Genomic DNA, 26,277 nt, shown 5'->3' with positions numbered 1-26,277 from the left:
GCCACTGCACTCCAGCCTGGGGGACAGAGCGAGACTCCGTCTCAAAAAAAAAAAAAAAAAAAAAAAAAGTGGGAGCTAAGTGATGAGAACACATGGAAACATAGAGGGGAACAACAGACATTAAGGCCCACTGGAGGGTCGAGAGTGGGAGGAGAAAGAAGATCAGATAAAATAACTAATGGGTACGAATAGGCTTAATACTTACTTGGGTGATAAAATAATCTGTAAAACAAACCTTCCATGACACTGGTTTACCTGTATAACAGACCTGCCATGTACCCCTGAATTTCAAATTGAAGTTTTTCTAAAACCCTGCACACAAATGTTTAGAGCAGTTTTATTCATAATTGTCAAAACTTGGAAGCAACAAAAATGTCCTTCAGTGGATGAACAGATAAATAAACTGTGGTACATTCTGACAATGGAATATTATTCACCATTAAAAGGAAATGAACTATCAAGCCATCATAAGACATGGGGGAAACTTAAATGCATATTACTAAGTGAAAGAAGCAAATCTGAAAAGGCTACATGGGGCATGACGCCAACTGTATGGCACTCTGGAAAAGGAAAGCAATAGAGGCAGTGGTTGTCAGGGGCTTGGAGGGAGAGATAAATGAGTAGACCACAGAGGGTTTTTAGGACAGTGAAACTATTCTGTAAATCACTATAATGGTGGATACATGTCATTATACATGTCAAAACCCAAAGAACTGCAAGTGTGAACCCTCATGTAACCCACAAACTTTGGTTGACAATGACATGTCAATTCTAGTTACTGATTGTAACAAATGCACCACTGAAGTACAGGATGTTGATGATGGGAGAAACTGTGCATGTGTGGGGGAAGACGGTATAGAAACTCTCAATGCTCTCCGCTTAGCTTTGCTGAACCTAAAAGTGCTCTGAAAAATGTTTATATATTTAGCAAAATAGATATGATCGCGCCAGAGAATTCATTCTGGGGACTAGATAGTTTCGGTTGGTGCACAAAACTGATCAAATAACCCACATATACCAAACCTAGCCTCTACTAGGTTTCTCAAATTGTGGACACTGGGAAACATATTAAAATTGGTTGGCATGTCCTTTAAAGATGATTAAAGAGCCATTTTCTAGACCTCCTGAATCAGAATTTCTTAGTGCTGCAAGTTAATAGTCTGCAGTTTAGCAAGTTATTGGGGTCACTTTTATGTGTCAGGAGGTTTAAGAATCAGTATTCTATTCATGTCCACACATTTTGGGGTACAAAAGCAGATGCCAAACTGATTTCAAATAAGTTTTAATAACTTTACCTTCTCATTGAGCACAATCAACAAGCTTAAAATTTGTGAAAAACCATTAAATTATCTATGTATTCTTTTTCTCAAACCCTCTATAAATTAATGAAATAAGCCATGTAAATAATAGTGAAATAGATTCATTTGGGAAAATGCATGTATGTCTCTGACACCATTTTGAAAAGGAATAAAAACATAAATGATTTGTGATTTTGGCAAACAGTACAAATATATTAATACATCTTAGAGATGAAATCATTATCAGCATTATCTTTACTACAAGACATACCAAGAATATTTTAAATAAGACGGAAATATTTTGCTTTTAAGTTTGAGAGAATCATGAAGGAACTGTTCAACTTTGTGTGTTCATCTGATAAGAGGACAGCTAAATGTATCCTCCCCATATTTCCTGTTTCTATTTTTAAGAATACCACAAGCAGCTATTCTAACATGTCTTTCTTACATAAGTTGTCCACAAATGCAGCCTGGCTAGAACAGCCTATCTCGAATTGGTTGCTTAAAATTCTAGGTGTAATTGGCAAAATAACAGTGACTCAAAAGAATATCTGCACCCCCAAATCTAAGGAGCTAAAACTTAATGCCGGTGTTACTTAAGAAAATCTCTCCACCACAAAACCTCAGTTTTGTCTTTTTGTATATATACCCCACTTGTACTCTGAACTCCATAATTTCACATATTATTTTCTTTAATGACCTATTTACTCTAGTATTTTGAGCTTCATAAGCAAACTGAAAATATAATGTCAATTTGATCAGTTTCTCGTGCACCATTTCTGTTGTCACCCACCCCACCTAACACACACACACACACACAGAGATCACATTCATTTGTGCAGCAGCTCAGCTCACATATTTGTTCAAATGGATTTTAACCTTTGCTATCCACTTTGTATGAAGACTATTACATTATTCAGTAGCAGCACCTGAAAATTCGAATAGCCTCAAACTGTTGAATAAAATTATAGGCTATTTTTGAAATAGTTTAGCTCAAGTACTTTGGAAAGTCCAAAAATCTGAATCCATCTTTTGCTATACTCTTAAGTGGCTGCAACCTCAGTATTTTAAAATAAATGGTTAGCAAACTAAAATATGTCACTACAGATGATTTGCCCTGATTCCTTAGTAAGAACAGCAAGATGCAGATGTGGTGAATGAAAGCAAATTGACCCCTACAGACCAATTAAATATTCTGGGTTTTCCTCCATTCCATTAATTGCACTTTAACTTGCTATCGAGTCAAGCATGAAGCAGTTTAAGCTATCTTCACTTGTCCAATGATACCTATTCTGACTAACTTTTAAACTATTCAGGTGCCCATAAGTATATTAATTCAGCAGCATTATGTCACATTCCTATCCATTAGTCTATGTGACCCAAACAGTGAGTCTCTACTTTGCTCATAAATGTGCTATACATTGACTGCTCCATTAATACCTATATTTGCTTATCAATCTAACAGAGTAGATATAAGCATTTGTTTGCCAGATATGTGGAACATCTACCCTATATCCAATTGGTATATTCTATATTTTTATTGCACCATTTATTATTTTCATTTTCTCATATCAAGCCTAAAATGATTTCTCCTTTGCGTTTAAGAAACACCATTCTTAGACTGACACAGGAAAAATTTCTTATTATGGAAGACTGACTTGAAATGTACAATCATTGCTGTATTTATGGTTGGTTAGTCAAATTGCGTCATTTTGTTTTCAAGAGTGTGTAGTGAACTGATCCAGATAACACAAACCTCTTTTCCCTACAAGTCTTTCCAATAGCTTCAAAGGCAAGATCGAGTTTGTATATTGGGTAAAATGTAGCTAAATTTAAACGTTCTACTATTCTGCTACTCATGATGTCAATCAGTTTTGGAGAGATTTTGTTATTCAAGGCTGTAATATAAAAAGCTCCCAAATAAGTTTCTGAGAGAAATTTTAATCATTTGTCCTATGGACCCTTAAGACCCAAGCACTAACATGAACATTTCTAAAGTAAAAATTCTCAAATTGAGAAATATTATTTGACATCCTGTTGGGCCCAGACAATGATGTCAACATGCTGATCATTCAATGGTCCCTGTTGGAGTCAGAAACAGACTTAACTCCTCACACATATGGATGCATATTCTGTTGGTGCTTCTTTTACATTTCTTGCCAGTCTTGAGTTCGGTCCAATGACAGAATGGTTGAGGGAAGCATAAACAATGCCCGGTTTGTTTTCTTCCAGGCATGGATTAGAATAAACTTCACACCCTTCCTGCATCCTGAAACAAAGGTCAGGGTCATTATCATAAATTCCAGTTTCTGATAGCAGTACTTGGGAATTTTGCCTGGTGCTTGCTTCTGTTTGCTCACTCTTAAGGTGAGCATCAACCTATAATAGAAAAAAAGATGGTTTTAAGTGACACTTACGGCCATGGTAGTGCACATTCATTAGCAAACTATGAATGAAAGGCTTAAATGGAGTCATGTCCGTTGTGAGAAATAATCTACTGTTCCTCACATACTCTGCTGACATCTACATTTTCAGCTAAATCTCAATTATTAGAGGATGAAAGGCTTGAGAATCACTATGTCACCCCTAAATAGTTATTTTGTGCTTTATTACTGGTCACTTTTGAGGTCACGGAACATTTTTTAATCCCCCTTCAAGATAAAAAGCATAGCCCAAATTGATGGAAAAAGCAAAAAATATCCTATGAAAACTTCAGGCAGTTTATAACATGATGAATAGCATTTAATGCAGTTTAGAATAAAAAGATTAAGGATAAAGCAGAACAGATACCCCCTAGGAGGGCAGAAAGAATAAATATTATGAGTTAGCCAAGATATATTATTATAATTTGAGACCTTAAATTAAAAAATTGATGTCAGTTTTGGAAAGATAAAGCTTAGAAAAAGTTCTAAAACAATATTCCAGTTGTTATTCCTATCAAAAGAAAATCTTTTTTTTTTTTTTGAGACGGAGTCTCACTTTGTTGCCCAGGCTGGAGTGCAGTGGCGGGATCTCGGCCCACTGCAAGCTCTGCCTCCCGGCTTCACGCCATTCTCCTGCCTCAGCCTCCCGAGTAGCTGGGACTACAGGGGCCCACCACCTCGCCCGGCTAATTTTTTGTGTGTTTTTAGTAGAGACGGGGTTTCACCATGTTAGCCAGGATGGTCTCCATCTCCTGACCTCGAGATCCCCCCGCCTCGGCCTCCCAAAGTGCTGGGATTATAGGCGTGAGCCACCGCTCCCGGCAAGAAAATTCTTACCGTTTCAAATATAGCCAAATATCTTAGAGCTTCTGAGAAAGAGGTGAGTTTGTAAAAACAAAAAGTAAAATTAGTCCTGATGTTTTCTCACTCTTCAGTTATTTATTAGCCACTCCTACCTATACAAAGGTTCACCTGACAAAGAAGATGTGCTCATTCTAGGGGCTATTTCAGTTTTTTAAATTCAAGTTTTGCCCATCGATTTATGCTCTTGACGTCTGGCCTAACTCCTTTAAGGTATCAGGTCCACAGTCTTTGAAAGTCAACATACTTTATCTGGTCCTTTGTCATCCTCATTGTGATGTATGCAGTAGGATGTCTATGGCAGATTTCCTTGGCAGAGCTCTATCATGCAAGCATGTCTGGCTTTACCCTGAGAAGCTAGGTAAGAATTCCTGATACAGTGCCACCCTTTGATGTGGTGGCTGCCCAGAAATAACAGTAAGGCTGAGCGACTGAAAGAGGCAGAGGTTGCTTGGCTAAGATAAAAAGTACTCCCAACTCCACTGAAAGGAGCCTGGTTGAGGTCAGTAGGTGGCACACTAAAGAAGACTGTCAAGTGAACTGAAAAACAGCCTTTAGTCTGCAATATATCAACAGGATCCTGTGATACTTTTCAATCTGTTTAAGCCTGTCAATTCAGTTACCTGTCTCTCATCCCAAGAAATGGCTCATTTCCATGAAAAATTTTGTTAAAATGAATGGAGCAAAAGAAAATATAGTGCTCTGCAGCACCCCTGCCGTGGCACCCCGTCAAAGTGGCTGGGTGCCACAAGGCCAATGCACCACAATGTGGTGGATAGAGATGATGAAGCCAGAAACAGCAATCCCACCTTACATTCTTATGGCAGGTTACAGTATACAAAGCATTTTAAAATTTGTATTTACAGTGTATGTTTAGATATAATTCACATGCCATAAAATTCACCCTTTTAAGTGTACAATTCAGTGGTTTTTATTAGGCAAGCACTTTATACCCTCAAAGGACCGTTTTGGATTAAGATCAGAGCTTTGGCTTTTATATATACCAGTTATGTTTGTACCAGTTCCTTTCCTGTCATGTTTATACCAGTTCCTTTCTGTACTTTGATTTCTCCACAGTTCCCAAACTAGTTTTATGTTAAGAAATATTTAGCCCCAAGGATCTACTATGGTATCCTTTTGATTATTTTCTGAAATGCTAGACAACTGAAATGGGGCAAAAATCTTCAAATTCCTGTTAATGTAAAAAAAACACTTTAAAACAAACTTCCCAAACAATTGCACATACAGAAAATACCCTTTTGAATTAAGCTTCAAATCGTAATTTATCCAGCCTACACAGGAAGAAAAATGTCCACAGCTTAACCAACCTGGGTTTTACTTGCACAGTAAATTATTTAGATTTTTATCTTAAATAATTTCGTAGCTCTCTGGCCTTATTGTAATCAAGTGAAATTTTTATTATTATTTACTATAGAAAGAAAATAATATTTAAGAAAATTTCCCTATTTGAGGGAACAAAGCCTTAGCACCCAACACAGTGCCTACTGTGTTGCTCATGAAACTGTGTTTTCATGATACTCATGGAAACTTAATAGAAATTGGTCAAGTTGAGTGTACTTGGTTTGGTTTGAAATTAAGCAGCTTGGTGGGGAATGTTGAATGCCATTTAATATTATATATAGAATTATTGGCTGTCTCAATTTTGTCTTTTGTGGATTTTTAAAAGGGTTACTACCTCTTTATCACTATTCTTCCTTACTGAAACACACACACACATCACGTTCCTTTGCAGTATCTCATTTATGACTGTTTAGTTTTAATTAGAGAGCTTCAGAATGCTTTTCCACAAATATATTGCCTCATCTTGCATTCTTTTTTAGTTCTAATATCTCCATGACATTCAACTCAAAAGAAAAGCCTACATTTACATTCCAAACCTTGTAGGAAAGATTGACTCCAAAATTCCCTTCCTTTAGTCTGAGTGGTCCCTTCCTTGATGAGCCCATACACGTTGTCAGGGACCTCTGTGTAATAACTAAGACAAAGATCATGTCTCTATTTTGCTGGTGCTATTTATGAAGATATCTAATCATTTAATGAGGTTATTTATGGGTTCATTCTTTCATCAGCTCCCTATTCTCTTCCAGAAAGACCTTAAGGTGTTTACATAAAAAATAAGTGAATAGCCTGAAGCCACATAACAGGCAAGAGCAGAGTCAAGTTTGTATGGTTCAGTCTCTGACTTTTCTGTCTTGGATCTGGACTGCCTTCCATGAACTTCCAAAGAACCACTTATTATGAGACTTGTTAACCCTAAAGAGTCTTTGCTGCATAGAGAGCAGAATGCAAAATTCACATTTTTAAAAATGGGTCTATGTATATATATATATAAAACATAGAATAATGCCTGGCACATGGCGTTACATAAATTCATTGAATAAATAATAAACACAGTATAACACAAATTGCATCGTTTCAACAGATACATCAAGCTTACCAGGGTAATTTCCCTTCCTGCTGTGTCAGAGAGTTCATTTTGCTTTCCTGGAAGACAAAAAGAAAAAGAAGTAATCAAAAGGAGTAAAGAAAGCAGAAGTAAACCACCTTGCCACCCATGCTTACCCTGTTGAATGCCAGGGATAGTGTTGTTAGTTTTGGCTTGTTAATTTGCTTTGCCTAGCACACACTTGTTTGTAAGAATTCACACTGACCAGCTCTCTCTGGTTCATCACTTTTCAGTCCACATAGCCCCATGGCATATCTAAGAGGAAGGGCAGGGATCTAGTATATCACTTGGAAGAGACTGGAAGTCCTTGCTCTGGGGACATTCCATACTCAATGCCAGAAATGCTGCTGTCCTGTCACTTGTGTAGCCAAGATCTCCTACTACCTAGTTCACTTTGGATGTGGTAAATCAAAAGATTTATCCCTGACTCCTTTTCTGAAGTTCTGAGAGAGGTTCCAGCAGTCTCAAGAAAGATGATGAAAGATACAGAGAGGCCATAGAAAGAGCCATGGAGTTGCAGATGAAGAATTGGGGTAAGAGAGAATTCTTCAGAATCCAGAGAAGGTTCTGAACTCCAGAAGTTCTCACTCCAAAATACCAGAAGCACTTTTGCCCAGTCAAAGTTTATTCCTGTGTCACACAGAATAAGGGTTGCTCTATCTAGCTCAGTTTCTATAGCTACACTGTAGCTGGTGTTGTGAAAACAGGAATGGGAGAGGATGGAGGAGAAGAAAAAAGAAAGAGAAAACTGAAGTAGTTCAGGCCAAAGCTAGATCAGAATTCTCTATGCTCTCCTCTCTTACTTAACATGCTTGGTCATAACATTGAGGGAGTTCTTGCAAAAGTAGAAAGGAATTATTTTCAAAATATCACACCATTCCCATCATAGCCAAACCCACATTTTTCATATGCATTATTGTTGGGTAAGGATTCAGGTCAAGCACATGTTTATAATGGCAACAGAAAGTACAGACATATTAATTTTCTCTGGGGACATTGGTTCTTCAGTTAGATAAGGGTGTGTGTGGGACTGGCATGATGTGGTGTGGCTGTGAAAAGAGGATAATACAAAATAAATCAGATATCTTGATCTGAGAGATTGTTTCAACTTCCAATCCTGTTAAGGTTTAGAAGAGCTCTTTCTCACACAAACCTAAGATTGATGCAAAGAGAATGATGAAGTCTCAGCAATGTGCTATGCTCGCCACATTGACTCAAGGGAGCCCCAACTAACCCATTTAACTTTTTAGCACAAGTATGAGTTGTCTTCTAGGAAATCATTATCCATGATTTACAGGGTTGGGAAAGAAAACAACAGGAAGAAACTAAAAATCCTTTAGCCCCAGAAATAAGAATGGCCCCAAATGTGTGGTACTGGGGGCAGAGGGAAAATAGAACCCACCTTGGTGCCTTCTCAGGCAGCAGAACAGGCAGAAACAGGTAGTGATGAGTAGAGGCAATCCCCCCAAAGGAAGTAAACTATACAGGAGCCATGGTCTGCTTGCCATTTCGTCCTTGGAGGGTCGTTCTGAGGCACTTTTTACATCTGGAATGTTAGTAAATGCTAAAGAGAGTTAGGAAATCTGAGATATATTGGGATCAGCAGCACCCCTCTGCATTGTCAGAACTTGAATGAAGGAGATTTCAGGCCAATGCCTCCACTTCCCCTTCAGAGGCATTCCTCAAGAATCCCAGTGCCCTCAGCCACCTCTTGCTTTCTTGCTGAGCAGATGTGGCTCTGCAATAATTTATCTTTTGCAGAAACTCTTTATTCTGATAGAGTTAATCTTCCACAGAACAATCTTCATGATAGCTGTCAGAAGGTACTTCATTAAGCCTTTCTATTTACAGTATCTAACTCTCATATTCATCACTTAAGTAGGAAAACCATTGTCTTTATTTTGTCCCAAGAATTGCTCCAAGTCAGATAGCTAGTGAGTGGCAATGGGAAGCAAGCCAACATGTTTGTAACATGAAATTCAAGTTTCTTCAACACAATGTCCTTTCCTTGTCTCATAACTTATCAGAATCTCCAAATATCTAATACTTTTGATATCCTCAAAAGTGCTCTGTATGGCACAAAGCTAATGCGCATTACTATTGATCAATGTTAATATGCATTGAGGCCCGGTTTGTCTGCAGTTGTTCACAGCTCATTAGCAGGTTGTGAAACAATTTAGTAGGTCACAAATAGCATTTTAAAAAATGAAACAGAAGAGGATAGAAATCATCAGAATGCATCACACACACTAGAGCAGTGGTTCTCAAGCAGGACAATTTTGGCTCCAGAGAACATGTGGCAATGTCTGGAGACATTTTTGGCTGTAACAAGGTAGGGGGAGGGAGGCTGGCAACCAGTGAGTAGAAGCTGGGGATTCTGCTAAACACCCTACGCTATACAGGATGCAACCCCCACTTAGCGCGACAAAACATTATCCAGACCAAAATGTCAATGGAGAAACTCTGTCTTATGGTTAAGCATGACCTTACGAAACGTTTTTATATTTGTATGCATTATGGGTTGTGATGTAAGATATAGTTGTTTTTTTGTTTGTTTGTTTGTTTGTTTTTAATTTTGGGTTACTGTTAACACAATATGAAAAATACTGGAGTAAGATATTCTAAGGTCTGGCCTGGTGGCTCACACTTGTAATCTCAGCACGTTGGGAGGCCGATGCAGGCGGATCACTTGAGGTCAGGAGTTCGAGACCAGCATGGCCAAAATGGTGAAACCCCATCTCTACTAAAAATACAAAAATTAGCTGGGGGTAGTGTGCACCTGTAATCCCAGGTACATGGGAGGCTGAGACAGGAGAATCACTTGAACTCGGTAGGTGGAGACTTCGGTGAACCGAGGTGGTACCACTGCACTCAGCCTGGGTGACAGAGTAAGACTCCATCTCAAAAAAAAAAAAAAATTCTATTAATTATATTATAATGTTATTTTGTTTGGCTAGATGCTTGGGCTTGGGGTAAAAATGATTAGAGGCAACTGAAGTTGCACAAAAAGTGATTTGGTTATTCAGAGTGGTAACAAATGTTGTCTATTGATGCTGCAGCTGCTGTTTAGGTTAGCGAGCAGCCAAACCACTGCCAGGAGTGCCAGAAACAGCTGTCTGGGGGAGGGTCTTGGATAGCAATGGGGACTATGGTTTCTACAACAGATACCCTAATACAAACAAATCTGCTGGATCAAGAAGATCCAACTTCTGTTATTTCTTTAACCACCAAAACAAAACTAATTTCCTTAATTTTACTTGATTAGTTTGATCAAATAAAACTAATTCAGAACAAACTGTTTCTCTATTTCAGAACAAACTCAAGACTCCCCCTAACTTATTTTGAATTTGTTCTGAAATAAAGAAATAAGATAAATAACTGAAATTGATTGAGAAAATGATGAGGGTGTACACTCACATGTGTCCAAAACCAGAGCTAGCCTTAGGGAGGATTCCAGTGTTTGCACACTACCAGAGAATACAACAATCTATCTCGAGATCAGTAAGCACAATTTGTGGAACATCACTCCAAGATCATTGACACAAAGTAAATATCTGGGCTTATTTTGAAGCTCACTGAAAGACTGTAAATACAACACAATCTTTGTCGGTCTGCTTTGATCTCCTCTTCCCCATTCCTTAAGCATAAGGACACAGTATAGCTTGCACAATGATATCACTGGCACCTGGAATAACAAGAGGCACATTCAGCAGGTGCTCCAAATCAGGGTGGAAGCCCACAAGGACTTCCTGCCCTCTCACTCCACACCCACTTTCCTGCCACAGATAATGATCACGTTTTGGGGAAGTTCTTTTTTCTTTTTTTTTTTTTTGAGACAGAATCTCGCTCTATCACTCAGGCTGGAGTGCAGTGGTGCAATCTCAGTTCACTGCAGCCTCCACCTCCTGGGTTCAAGTGATTCTCCTGCTTCAGCCTCCTGAGTAGTTGGGATGACAGGCGCCTCCCACCGTGCCCAGCTGATTTTTTGTATTTTTAGTAGAGATGGGGTTTCACCATGTTGACCAGGCTGATCTCAAACCCCTGACCTCAAGTGATTTGTCCGTCTTGGCCTCCCAAAGTGCTAGGATTACAGGTGTGAGCCACGACGTCCAGCCTTGGGGAAGTTCTTAATCAGAAACTGACCAAGGGAAGTTTGGGAAGGGTGAAGTGGCAGGCCAATGGATGTTTCAAGGACTGTTCCCCAGCTCCGTCAACTTTTTCCCTAGGACTTTGGCTTGTTTTGCAAGGTGCTTTTCTTCATTCTGGGAGAAGAGTGCTTTCGCAAGAGCATCCAAGCCCCAACTCTGTCACAGTCCTGTTCTTACATGAACTTTTAACTTGAACATAAACAGCAAAAGAGGGTCACTTATAAAAACAAGAAAATGTCCAAAATCACTTCAGAAATATATTTCACAGGAAAAAATAAAATATTTTTTATCAGACCTCCAAAATTTCTTTATGAAAAGCATTGTCCTTAAACATATTTCCAAAATATATTTTTCTCCTCACCTTATACTTAGTTCACTGAGCACTTTCAGGTTCAGAAGGAAAAGGAATTTTTCTTTGACCCTCCCTGTTATTTTTGTTTTCACCACTTTACTAAAGAAAAATGCACACCTAGATTAAATTAGTTTTAAATCCACACAGAGTTTAAATTAAAGTTAATTCCTAAACAATCTACCTTTTGTGAAGGAAATACAAAAAAAAAAAAAAAAAAAAAGAAATATTACACAAATTCCGGCCTTCCAGGACATTATAATCTTTCATGAGACCTAAAAGACATTTCCACACATTACTACAGTGAAAGGAAATGATAAATGAGAGGCACAGACCTTAAATGGCATAAAAATTGGTAAAAAGGAGTGATCCCTTCCCCTCAGGTGATCATGAGAGGCTTCCTTAAGAACTTGGAAAATGAGCTGAGATTGAAAGGAGGGATAGAATTTCCATAGGTGGAGACAGATGAATGGGTGCTCTACAAGTGGCAAGAGCAGCACACACAGGGCAATGATGGAGATGTGGTTATGGCAAGTAAGGCCGTTAGGCTACAACTGAGAGGCTCTATATGGAATCCAGAAACAATCTAGAAAGGTGGTGGGATCAAACTATGGAAGACTTTGAATGCTGGTTAACAAAGATGAGCCCAATATTGTGACCACTGGGGATGCTATGCAAGAGAGTGTTGTTATGAAGGAAGTGTATGAGGTAAATTAAGTGTATTTGACTGATATTGACCAAAATGGGGAAATACTAAAGACAAAGAGTCCAATCATAGAATTAATTGGAATTATTTAGAAGGAAGATAATGATGCTGCGAGATGCTCATAGAAGCAATTGGAGGAAACACATCACAGAGTGGAATGTTGTGGAGAGACAAGAGTAGGAAGCCAAAGAAAATTCTCTGGGATTTTCCATGAGGATCAAGGGCATTAATTAACAAACTGATAAGGAAGGGAGTGATAAGAAGGGTAGGTGAGTAGGAAACTAGGAGAGTAGAAATGTTCGAAAAGAAACTGACAAGGCCCTTCATGTTTCCTATTTAGCTCTTAGACTTTCTCTTTCACCACTTCATACTTCACATACTTTGTTCCATAAAACCCGCAAAGGCACAGGATTTAGGAGGGAATGTTATTCCCTTTCCCCTAAAGTTGGGTTCTTTCCTTCACAAAATAGATAGATTGTTGATCCTAATCTATCTATTAGGTTATCTATAAGCCCCAACTTGATCCCTAGAACAGGCACCTTTATACACTTTACAAACTATAGACTATCTTTAGTCATCATGAATGACCCAAATATGGGATAGAGCAGAAATTGTAATGCTACTTTTGTGTAATAGACTTTTGTATCACAATTAATTATTAACTTCTGACCTTGCATCTGACCTTGGCTAAATTCATCTCTCGTATAGAAGTAGATTAGTTCCCATAAAGAAAGACTGAATTACACAAGGCTTCTCTTCCAAGGAAGGTGGACTCAATGCCTCAAAATTTAATTTTATTATACATTATGTTAATATATTATATAAATTAGTTAATAGCACTTATTTATTCAATAGTATATATCATTCTAGAATTAACATTTTGCAGATTTTCCTTATTTTTGTAATTTATTTTGCCTGTTTAAAAAATAGTATTTGTTAAAAATTCAATATTTTGTCTCATTAATGTGAATTAATAAAGCAATTCTTTCCAGAAAGTGTTCATTCCATACATCCTTAATACAGGCTTCTCCAGGTTGATGAAGACAATTTTTGTCCTTTGCATATACTATGTTCTTTAATTCATTTACAAAGAAATATTTAGTGAGCCCCTACCATGTGCCAGGTACCCTGCCATCCATCATACAGAGCAAAGATGTTTAAGACACAGCTTCCATCCTGAAGAGGTTTATAAGCCAGTGCATGGATGGTCACAAGTAATTAGCATCGAGCTTGACGCTATATTTGCAAAAGCAGAGTCCCTAACTCTGCCATCGATTTCTTCTACATTTCATAATTGAGGGTTGTAGCTACTACTCAAGTGCTATGCATTTTTTCATGGGGCTGCTGTAAGAAATTTTAAACTAACTTAAAGCATTTTAAAAGAATTTCAATGGATTCCTTCACTGGGCTACTTTAAGGGAGTTGAAAGACACTCAAAAGTAAGCATATAAAGTAACAAATTAATTTTAAAAAGAACAGTTGTAAAATGTATGCATTCAAGTGAACGATGTCCATAAAGGAACTAAACTGTGTGAGGCTGCATCCAGAGTTCAGCCATGCTGCTATTGCAATAACCCTCTTTTGAAATTTCTCCTTCCCAGTAACTTTAAGGGTCAATTTATGAGCAACAAAAGAAACTCCACCTTATTTCTTATAATTAACGGGCACTCTTCTTTGATCCAAATATATTTTTATTGTGGTAAAATACATATAACATAAAAATTACCAATTTAATCATTTAAAATGTACAATTAAATGGCATTTAAGATATTCACAATGTTTTGCAAACATGACTACAATCTAGATTCAGAAGATATTTATCACCCCAAAAGGAAACCCTCTACCTATTAAGTAGTCATGCCACATTCTTTATTTCCTCAGCCCCTGGCAACCACCAATCTACTTTCTGTCTCTATGGATTTGCCTATTTTGGATATTTCATATAAACAGAATCACATTGCACATAACCTTTTGTGCACATCTTCTTTTACTTAGCATAATGCTTCTGAGGTTCATCAATGTTGTAGCATACATTAGTACTTCACTCCTTTTCATGACCGAATAATATTCTGTGTGTGGATAAACTACATTTCCTTTATTCATTCATCAGCTGAACATTTAGGTTGTTTCTACCTTTTGGCTATTGTGAATAGTGCGGTGATAAACATTCACGCACAAGGTTTTGTGTGAACATATATTTTAATTTCATTTGAGTATTTACTTAGGAATAGAATTACTGGGTACTGTGACAACTAGGTTTTATCTTTTGATTTTGAGGAACTGTTAGACCACTTTCTAAAGTGACTGCACCATTTTACATTCTCATCAGCAATGGATAGGGTTTCTATTTCTTCACATCCTTGCTAATACTTTTTATTTTCTGTGTTTTTTTTTATTCTAGTCATTCGATGGGTGTGAAGTGGGTTTTCACTGTGACTTTGATTTGCATTTCTCCAGTAACTAATGACATTGAGCATTTTTTTCATGTTTATTGGCCATTTGTATATTTTCTTTGATGAAATGTCTATTCAAGTCCTTTGCTCATTTTAAAATTAGGTTGACAGTCTATTTGTTGTTGAATTTTAGTGTCTTTTGATGCACAAAAGTGTTTAATTTTTATGAAGTCCAATTTATCTATTTTTGGTGTTATTGTTGATTATGCTTTTGTAATCATATCTAAGAAAGCACTACTAAATCCAAGATCAGAAACATTTATCCCTGTGTTTTCTCTTAGGAAACCAGAGTTTTATTGTTTTATATAATGTAGTTTTTATAGTTTTAGCTCTTCTACTTAAATGTCTGACTTATTTTGATTTCTTAAAATACGGTGTGAGATGGGGGTTCAAATTAATTCTTTTACATATGAATATCCAATTACCCTGGCACAATTTATTGAGACTATTCTCTCCCCACTGAATAATCTTGGTACCCTCATCAAAAATCAATTGACTACAGATGTATAGAGTTTATTCTGGACTCTCAATTCTATTTACATTGATCTCTTTGTCTATCCATATGACAATACTACTCTTTTTTTTTTTTTTTTTTTACAGTCATTTTGTAGTAAGTTTTGAAATAGGGAAGTCTTAGTTTCAGTTTTGCTCTTTTTCAAGATTGTTTTGGCAATTCTGGGTCTGTTGCAACTCAATGTGAATTTTAGGATCAGCTTTTTTATTTCTGCAATAGCAACAAAAAGCTGTTAGGATTTTAGTGGAACTGCATTGAATCTGTAGATCACCTTGGGGAATATTGCTATCTTTACAATATTACATTTTTCAGTCCATGAATACAGAATGTCTTTGCACTTATTTACATATTCTTGAATTTCTTTCAGTCATGCTTTCTTTGTTCAGTGTACAAGTCTTTCACCTCTTTGGTTAAATTTATTCTTAAATATTTTATTCTTTTTGATGCTATTGTAAATGGAACTCTTTCCTTAATTTTCTTTGTGGATTGTTTATTGCTAGTGTATAGAAATAGTGGAATTGCTAAATTCATGTATTAGCTTTAATAGTTTTAAATAAATTTTTAAGAATTTTTCTACACATAAGTTCATGCCATCTGTGAATAAAGTTTTACTTCTTCTTTTTTTCTAAGTTAGATATCTTTTATTTCTTGTTCTTGCCTATTTGCTCTGGCTAGGATTTTCAGTTTAATGTTAAATGGAAATGGCAAAAGCAAGGATCCATGTCTTGTTCCTGTTCTTAGGGGGAAAGCTCTAAGCCTTTCACCATTGAATATGATGTTGGCTATAAAATTTTTATAAACCAAGTATTTTTTACTCTCACCTACTCCCCTCTCTATGTATTTTTTCATGTTTTATTCAGCTTGGTTTCCCCGAGCTTAACTTCTATCTGTCCTTCCTCGTTGTCAAAGCATATTAAAGGCCTCTTTCGTGGAACAGGGGACAGAGATGAAGCTCTGAATATTCCCAGAAAATCACTAGGAAGTCAGTTAGTTGTTTGCTGTTTTTCCTCTAAACAAACTGTGAACTATTAAGAAATGTATAATTGCCTAAGCATCACAAACATAACTTCAAGAAATTGTAATGAACGAAAGTAAAATAAAAATGGGAAAAAGAGAAAAAAAAAACAAACAAGGACAATCACAGAGCTATTCGCAACTATAGGTATTCACTTTATAATTTTTTCAATATTTCAGTGGTCTACTTTTGGACTTATCAAATAAATTTTATAATCCCTAAAGTCAAAAACAATAACTTTTATTATCTATTTCTCTACTTTCCTCTATCTCACTCACCTCAAACACACACATACACACACATATGTACACACTGGCACATAATAATCTGTGAGGTGTAGCAGATTTCAGATGTGCTATAGGAGTTCCTTTCTAACATAATCACTTGAGAAACTGAACCCCCCTCTTCCTGGAAACATTATGAGAAAAATATCAGATGGTCTAGGTGTTGAGAACTCACCTGTCACATAAAGAGTTGTTGAGTGGCTTTCAATGAGATTAGACTGAAAGTTTGCAGAACAGCGGTACGACCCATTGTCATTAGGAAGCACTGGTTCAAAATGTAGAATAAAAAATGAAATGTTATTCTCTTCTTTCCAACTTGTTTGTCTGTCTTCAAGTTTTACACATGTTGTTCCATTGAGCTTGCACCAAGTCACATGAGGCCTGTTAGCACAGTGTTTCACAGGGCATTCTAGTTCAAAGGGATATCCTGCTAAGATGGAGTGTTCAGATTGTCTCTTTATATAAAGCTGTACATCACATGATTCTTTCCCTAAAAGATAAAAACAAAACTAAAATCAAATATGTTCTTCTGGAAGTACCATATATATGTGACCTCAATAGTTCTCAAGCATTATTTGGTAATTTTCAAAAACAAACCCCCAATTTCTAGTAATTAAGCCTCACTAGCAGAATGTCTCATACATATTAGGCACATAATAAATATGTTTAAAAAATGAAATAAATCATTTAATCTTCTGTCTGTCAGGCCTCTGAGCCCAAGCTAAGCCATCATATCCCCAGTGACCCGAACGTATGCATCCAGATGGCCTGAAGCAACTGAAGATCCACAAAAGAAGTGAAAACAGCCTTAACTGATGACATTCCACCATTGTGATTTGTTTCTGCCCCACCCTAACTGATCAATGTACTTTGTAATCTCCCCCACCCTTAAGAAGGTTCTTTGAAATTCTCCCCACCCTTGAGAATGTATTTTGTGAGATCCACCCCCTGCCCCCAAAACATTGCTCTTAACTCCACTGCCTATCCCAAAACCTATAAGAACTAATGATAATCCCATCATCATTTGCTGACTCTCTTTTCGGACTCAGCCTGCCTGCACCCAGGTGAAATAAACAGCCTTGTTGCTCACACAAAGCCTGTTTGGTGGTCTCTACACACGGACACGTGAGACACTGTCTTAGTCTGTTTTCTGCTACTATAACAGAATACCTGAGATTGGATAATTTATGAATCATAGAAGTTTTATTTGGCTCATGGCTCTGTAGGCTGGGAAGTCCAAGAGCATGGTGCCAGCATCTAGCAAAGGCCTTTGTGCTGCATTATCTCATGGCAGAAAGCAGAAGGTGAAAGGGAGCACACAAGACAGAGAAGAATGGGGGCCAAAATTTATCCTTTTATCAGGCGCCCACTCCCGTGATAACTAATCCATTCCTACAATAAGGGCATTAATACATCCATAACCTACTGATCTCTTAAACGTTCCATCTCATAATACTGTTACAATAGCAATAAAATTTCAACATGAATTTTGGAGGGTGCATTCAAACCATAGCATTCTGTCCCTGGTCCCCCAAAACTCATGTTCTTTTCACATACAAAATACATTCATTCCATCTCAATAGCCCCAAAAGTTTTAATTTATTGCAGAATCAACTCAAAACACCAAATTCAGAGTCTTATCTAAATCAGATATGGATAAGATTCAGGGCATGACTCATTATGAAGCAAATTCCCTCCAACTATGATCCTGTAAATCAAAACAAGTTATCTACTTCCAAAATATAGTGGTAGGACAGATATAAGATAGATATTCCCATTCCAAAAGGGAGAAATAGGAAAAAATGAGAAAGTAACAGGTCCTAAGTTAGTCCAAAACCCAGCAGAGAAATAAAATGGCATTGCTGGGCTTGGTTGATGCTTCAGCACTCACAAGTTGGAGACTCCTACCTGCAGCTCTCCCAGGCTGATGCTTCAGGCTAATATAGCTCCACAGTTCTGGAATCTCAGTGGCGGTCCACTACCAAGGCTCCACTAGGCACTGACATGGGAGTGGACTCTTCCTGGGCCCTCAGACTGTCCACAACATCCTTTGAAATCTACATGGAGGAAGTTGCGGCCCACGCCTCTTGCATTCTGCTAAACTGCACACTTAACAAGTGAGTGCCACCAAGGCTTACCAATTGCACCTTATGGAGTGGTGGGTTGAACTGCACCTGGGCTCACTTGAGCCATGGCTGGAGCAGCCAAGGAGCACTGTGCTGGAATTCAGAGGACAGAAACCTGAGGCAGATCTGGGCAGCAAGCCTGTAAAGGGCATTCCAGTTTCCCCTGAAATCAATTTGCCCTCTGAGCTCTGAGCCTATGATGGGAGGGGCAGCCTCAAAGGCTTTGAAATGTCTTCAGGGCCTTTTTCTCAACTTCTTGAATAGTACTTCACTCCCTTCTATCCATATTAATCTCCTTAACAATGGTCACTAGGCCACACCCTTAGTATTTTCTCCCAAACATGCCTTTTCACTTTTTATATGGCTAGGCAGTGAATTTTCCAAATCTTTCTCTTCTGCTTCTCTTTTAATTATAAATTCCATTTTTAAGTCATTTTTTTCCCTCCTGCCTCTTACTGTATGCGGTTCAAAGTAGCCACACAGCAGCCTAAATGCTTTGCGGCTTAGATATTTCTTCCACCAGATATCCTAAATTATTGCTCTTAATTTCTGCTTTCCATAAAGTCCTAAGACATAGATACACTTCCACCAAGTTCTTAGCAGCTGTATGACAAGGATGGCCTTTACTCCAGTTTCCGATGGTTTGTTTCTCATTTCCCTTTAGTTATGCACTTGGTGTTGATTTGTATTTTTTTATTTTCCAGTAAAGTGAAGGCTAAGCACATGATCCTGAAAGTATTTTCTTTTAAATTATTTTTTTCTCCACTCTTACAGTTCTTCCTTAGCCTTTCTTTCTACGTTTCGAACTACGGTCTCTCTTAGCAATGTCTAATTCATCTCCTTCATTTATTTATTTCACTCATTTTCATGCATTCTTCTGAATAGATGTACAGTATCATACATTATAATGACATAAGCATAACAGAGATTATAGCCAAAACTCTCTTTTAAATACAAGACAGCTAAAGGCCTTGCCTGTGATTACACAGCTTGTCAGATGTTGAACCAAGGAGCAAATTTTGACCCTGAGTTTCTCATACGTGTCTATCCAGAACAAGGTTTCACCTTATTTCTACACCCTTGCCAGCATAAATATTCTCATTTTATCTATTTCCTCACACCTAATATACCTTTCACTCACATCCTACTTAAAAACCCTTCCTGCTCACATCTCATTAATCCCTGCTCAGAATAATAGAAACTTCATTGAGTTTCCAGGAATCAGAGTGAGAAAAAGGACCTGCAGAAAACTTTTGGAACCTCTTAATATTTATTTATTTATAACTGCTTTGAGACCTCAAACAAGTTCACTTTAAGACTTCTTGATTCAGTTGCTTCCAAAAGTTTAGAACTAAAATGAAACCAAACTGAAAGGTAAGTTATACGGATGAGGTTTTCAAAAAAATGAAGAGAAAGGGTAAAATATTTTACCAAAAGGAAGTGTACCTGAATGTGGTTAGACTTATGACAAAAAAGTAAGAAGGCCAGAGGCAGAAAGGTCAAGTGAAACTCTTGTCTCCAGAAGTCCGTTCCTCTCCCTGAAGTTAATAGACTCCCTCAGCCTCCTAACTTCCCTTTTCATTTTCTTGGATAAGTCAATAATGGTTTATGGAGCCTGTAAGTCTGTGCTAGAATTATGAACAACAATGAGATGGTTATAGACAAAGATCTTTTACCCTCAAAGAGTTTACCATTTAATTGGTAAACCAGGAGTATCTAACAATGAGGGCACCTTTCTTTTCTTTCTTTTTTTTTTTTTTTTTTGAGACAGAGTTTCACTCTTGTTGCACAGGCTGGAATGCAATGGCGTGATCTCGGCTCACCGCAACCTCTGCCTCCCAGGTTCAAGCGATTCTCCTGCCTCAGCCTCCCGGGTAACTGGGATTACAGGCGCCCGCCACTATGCCCAGCTAATTTTGTATTTTAGTAAAGACGGGATTTCTTCATGTTGGTCAGGCTGGTCTTAAACTACCAACCTCAAGTGATCAGCTCATCTCGGCCTCCCAAAGTGCTGGGATTACAGGCTTGAGCCACCACACCCGGCCAGAGGACACCTTTCTAGAATCAATTTACTATACACCACTCTTTATTTCTTTCAGTTTACTGAGCTGAAAGCAAGGCTTGAGGGACCTTGCATGCTGGTTGTTAGGAAGCCTAGGAATAAATCAGATAGGATGTCTGCATTTGTGGAACTTGCCTTCTAATGGGAAATAAAAATGAATGGCAATTGGGAGAGTGTTATATAACACTGTAAAGAGGTACAAATAAGGCCGGGCATGGTGGCTCATGCCTGTAATCCCAGCACTTTGGGAGGCCGAGGGAGGTGGATCACCTGAGGTCAGGAGTTTAAGACCAGCCTGACCAACATGGTGAAACACTGTCTTTACTAAAAACACAAAAATTAGCCAGGTGTGGTGGTGCGTGCTTGTAATCCAGCTACTCAAGAAGTTGAGGCAGGAGAATTGCTTGAACCCGGGAATTAGAGGTTCCAGTGAGCTGAGATCATGCCACTGCACTCCAGCCTGGGCAACAGAGTAAGACTCTGTCTCAGAAAAAAAAAAAAAAAAAAAAAAGATACAAACAACTTTGCATGGGTCTGCAGAAGGTTAACTTCAGCCGGGGCAAAGCTTCATGGAAAGGCTACACTTGAGCTGAACCTTGGTGAATGAGCAGCCCTTTGCCAATCAGAGCAGTGCGTGTGACAGGGGAGGTATTTTAAGAGTGAGGAAATGAAACGGAAAAGTCTTAGAGACCGGGAACCTCATGATAGATTTAGATCATTGATACACAACTGGATCATGGTTTTCTGACTTAGTGACATGGAGACCACTGGTTGTTTCAGAACAAATGGAATAAGCATTAGGCAGGAGTTTGAACTTTGCTTATCCACCATGAGAAAATACAATGTCTAATTTTGTGGGGATATTTATAAAGGGCGTGGAAACAGCTACAAATGAGACTATTCATTTGAACATTTTTGTTTCAAATGCTAACACACTGAGCGAATTTGATAGTCCCCCGGTTTTGCTGGTCCTCAGTTTCTTCAAAATAAGATGAAAGGATTGAACTGTAAAAGTAGGAAAGTTCTAACTCACCATCCCCTGACCACACAAACACACACAACTTCACCTTCCTTAATGTGTGACTGAAACTATGAAACCACTTCTAGCCTGCAATTTCTATTTCTATTACAATATATTACCTTTCCATTTAGCCATAGGGCTATCACTTGATGTTAGTGGCACAATTAGACATCACTTCAAGTTCTGTCTTTTGTGACTGTATGCTCCGGAGCAGTGCGCAAAGTGGGTTAGGGGTGGAGAAAAGAGCTAGCTTTTTGTGTTGGTGGCATCACTGATTCACAATAAGATTATGGAAACATTGCAGTTCCTAAATATTCTTATCAGCAGGATAATGATCATTCACAATCACACTGACTGGCACAGGAATTTTTCTTGAATGGAGGAATGAACCAATGATGAATGTAGGATTGCAAGCAGGCATTAGAAATCAAGAGTACTCCCTCTGTGCATGAACAAGGTATTATAATACTTCCTATCTCTCAGAGGCTAACACTGATGTTTGTAGTGTAAAAATGACCCACTGAGACAAATAGCACAATTCTACTTTTTTAAATTAATTATTTTTTTTTAGATGAAGTCTCGCTCTTGTTGCCCAGGCTGGAGGACAGTGATGCAATTTCGGCTCACTGCAGCCTCCGCCTCCCAGGTTCAAGCGATTCTCCTGCCACAGCCTCCCTGGTGGCTGGGATTACAGGCACCCACAACCACGTCCGGCTAATTTTTGTATTTTTAGTAGAGACGGGGTTTCGCCATGTTAGCAAGGCTGGTCTTGAACTCCTGACCTCAGGTGATCCACCCACCTCTGCCTCACAAAGTGCTGAGATTACAGGTGTGAGCCACCGGCCCGGCCGACAAATAGCACAATTCTAATTGTCCATCTGACAAGCTTGTTAAGACCCCTTTTCTGCCTGTTCTGAATTACGCATATCCATCTTATGATACTTAGGACACACAAAGCTATCCCCCAAAAGTTTGTCTTATCAAATAAATATTTCCTGAAGACGAATAACTATCATAGTTGCTTTTGGCTGTTACTCAACTTCCAACTATCAGTTATTTTATTTCATTTTTTATTTATGTATTTTTTGAGACAGAGTTTTGCTCTTGTTGCCCAGGCTGGAGTGCAATGGAGCGATCTCGGTTCCCTGCAACCTCTATCTCCTGGGTTCAAGCGATTCTCCTGCCTCAGCCTCCCAAGTAGCCGGAACCATCAGTTATTTTTATTCCTGCTCTTATTATCTCTGCTGTTTTTCTCAAGCATTCATATCTGATGATAGGAAATTTTCAATGCTAAAAATGATTAAAATAAATACATGCAGTAAAAGAATAAAAACTTCTGGCCGGGCACGGTGGCTCACGCCTGTGGTTCCAGCACTTTGGGAGGCCAAGGCGGATGGATCACGAGGTCAGGAGATCAAGACCATCCTGGCTAAGACGGTGAAACCTCGTCTCTACTAAAAATACAAAAAAAAAATTAGCCGGGCGTGGTGGCGGGCACCTGTAGTCTCAGCTGCTCAGGAGACTGAGGCAGGAGAATGGCGTGAACCCAGGAGGCGGAGCTTGCAGTGAGCGGAGATCTCGCCACTGCACTCCAGCCGGGTGACAGAGCGAGAATCCATCTCAAAAAACAAACCAACAAACAAAGAATAAAAACTTCTACTCCCCCCCAGGCTCTTATATAACGAAATATCCCTTGTTAAGTCACTATAGGTTTAGAAATTCTTTCATTTTTAAAATTTTTATCAAAACCACTAGTGATATATATATTTCACGATCAGGTGGTACCGATGATATTTTATTTTAGGTCTGGAGTACATCATTTGAGCAACCCCTTTCTCTATACGTAAAAATATTTTCGGAAATAATCATGAGATAAAATAAGTAATAAAATGGCCAGAAAAGAAATATAGACAATGAATATTTTCTTGTGCTGAACTTCATGTATAAAACCATACAAATTAAAAAATGTTTAAAAAAATATTAAAATACAAAAAAAGGAAAAACATACAGGTATTTATTCAAACATTTTTATATCCACCTAAACAGTATGAACTTTGATTCTTTAGTCTGATATAATAGTTTATGTAAATAATTGTTCAATAACTAATAAATCGATTGTATTAAAACTGAAATTCTGCAAATATACAATTTAAGTAACTACTAAATTGTAACACTAAAGTTTTATTTTCTAAAGTTAGTTTCAAAACAACATTAAAAAAATTTCAGTTGTAAAAATATTAATCAATCTAACATTTCATGCATGAAATAAAGTTGCCAAGTCGAAAATTTTATACATCACAATTTGTATCCTTTTCACTGTTTTAAATTTTAAACACAAATAAAAATTCAAGAAGTTTGCACCAAGTGACAAAAATGAAACAGCTCCTGTTCTGCTTCTTTGTCTCAGCATTCTCTGTGGTATTATTGTTTATTTAAAATTGAATGTTAAAAGGCTGGAGTATGTAGTACCATAGAGACCGAGGACACAAAGTTTCCCTGGAGGAAACTGGAGTGATCCTGGACATTATAAATTTGCTATCAAAATGAATACAAGTAGCTGAATTGTATATGTCCAAGGCCAGCTCTATAACTGGGAAGTTCTCTGAGTTAACTTGCAAGTAGAATGCAATGTTTGTCAAATGATATATACTACAAATGTGCTAATTTGAAGTTTACATATATATCATAAAACTCAATGGTAACCATAGTATTTAGAACTTAGACCAAAAATATTTTGAGGGGTAAATATTTCACCTCTGACATATTTCATATTTGCTAGTATGTGGTGATAATTAAAAGGAAACCGGCCGGGCGCGGTGACTCATGCCTGTAATCCCAGCACTTTGGGAGGCCAGGGCAGGCGGATCACCAGAGGTCGGGAGTTCGAGACCAGCCTAACCAACATGGAGAAACCCTGTCTCTATTAAAAAACACAAAATTAGCTGGGCATGGTGGCGCATGCCTGTAATCCCAGCTACTCAGGAGGCTGAGGCAGGAGAATTGCTTGAACCCAGGAGGCGGAGGTTGCTGTGAACTGAGATCGCGCCATTGCACTACAGCCTGGGCAACAAGAGCGAAACTCTGTGTCAAAAAAAAAGAAAAAAAGGAAATCAACTTTTAGTTGTTTTTAAATTCAGTACAGACAATGGACCCACTTGTTCACACCCAGGAGTGTGGATATCCCACTGTCCTTGACACATTAGTAACGACACAGTTTCTAGCACAAAGAAGAGGCTGAAAGTCTTACATCACTTTTCAATTTTGCCATTAGATTTTTATTTTATTATCTTGGATATGATATAATCTCTCAGAGCTTTCAGATCCCTCAAGAGGAAGACAGTCTTTCTGGCTGGGTCAATCAGGAGAGGCTTCATGGGGGAAGATAAATCTCTTTCTTCCTCCAAGCCAACCCCCAGGCAAACTTGGTCCTCCTCTCATTATCACAGTATAATACCATTATCTACCTAATCACATTAGCCAGAACCTGGGGAGCCATCTTAGTCTCCTTCCTTGTCACCGTCCCATTCCATCAGCCACAAAGTTCAATTGATTCAGGATGGAAAATGTCTTCCATATTTGTTACCATGACACTGCCTTAATTTGGATCTCATTCTGTTTCATGTGGATTATTGTCACAGCCTACCAAATGGTCTTCTACATTCCAAACTTGGCCTTGTTTCCCTCCCTCCACCTCAATCCATTCTCCACATCACTGTCACAGTTTCCTTTTTTTTTTTTTTTTTGAGGTGAAGTCTCGCTCTGTAGCCCAGGCTGGAGTGCAGTGGCACAATCTTTGCTCAGTGCAAGCTCTGCCTCCCGGGTTCACGCCATTCTCCTGCCTCAGCCTCCCAAGTAGCTGGGACTACAGGTGCCCACCACCACACCCGGCTAATTTTTTGTATTTTTAGTAGAGACGGGGTTTTACCGGGTTAGCCAGGATGGTCTCGATCTCCTGACCTCATAATCCACCCACCTCAGCCTCCCAAAGTGCTGGGATTACAGGTGTGAGCCACCACACTGGGCCTAGCCCCTGCTTCTTTATGTAAACTCACCATACCCTCATATCCCCACTCCCTAGCAAATGTCTGATGCTATTTTGTGTGACATGCATCATTCTTTTTTTTTTTTTTTTTTGAGACGGAGTCTCGCTGTGTCATCCAGGCTGGAGTGCAGTGGCACGATCTTAGCTCACTGCAACCTCCACCCACTGGGTTCAAGCAATTCTCCTGCCTCAGCCTCCGGAGTAGCTGGGATTACAGGCGCCTGCCACTGTGCCCAGGGAATTTTTGTATTTTTAGTAGAGATGGAGATTCACCATGTTGGCCAGGCTGGTCTTGAACTCCTGACCTTGTGATCCACCCGCCTCGGCCTCCCAAAGTGCTGGTATTACAGGCATGAGCCACCGCACCCAGCCGACATGCATCACTCTTTATAATTACATATGTGTTCATGTTTCTGTCTTCTATCTAGTCTGCTACTTCCTTGATGGTGTGTTACCTTTCTATGTAGTACTGGCTGCACAGCAGAGACAGCTAAGCCCTTAGAGAGGT

General features: G+C 38.4%; 1 protein-coding gene across 2 annotated transcripts in view; it reads right to left on the bottom strand.

The window, feature by feature from the left end:
* Positions 1-325: 325 nt before the first annotated feature.
* BTLA (B and T lymphocyte associated) overlaps positions 326-26,277 on the bottom strand; it is a 36,602-nt gene continuing 10,650 nt past the window's right edge. The window contains exons 2-5 of one of the 2 annotated variants that reach the window (XM_002813289.5): positions 16,694-17,008; positions 8,452-8,595; positions 7,041-7,087; positions 326-3,677 (exon numbers count right to left, since the gene is read on the bottom strand). In XM_002813289.5, coding sequence (XP_002813335.2) covers positions 3,402-3,677; positions 7,041-7,087; positions 8,452-8,595; positions 16,694-17,008 — 782 coding nt within the window. In that variant the 3' untranslated portion in view covers positions 326-3,401. The remainder of the gene's footprint in view (positions 3,678-7,040; positions 7,088-8,451; positions 8,596-16,693; positions 17,009-26,277) is intronic. The other variant, XM_063721773.1, reaches the window with a different exon arrangement.

This window comes from Pongo abelii, chromosome 2 (genome assembly GCF_028885655.2).
Source record: "Pongo abelii isolate AG06213 chromosome 2, NHGRI_mPonAbe1-v2.0_pri, whole genome shotgun sequence".
Classification (NCBI taxonomy): Eukaryota; Metazoa; Chordata; class Mammalia; order Primates; family Hominidae; genus Pongo; species Pongo abelii.
This window is presented reverse-complemented; position numbering and strand designations above follow the sequence as displayed.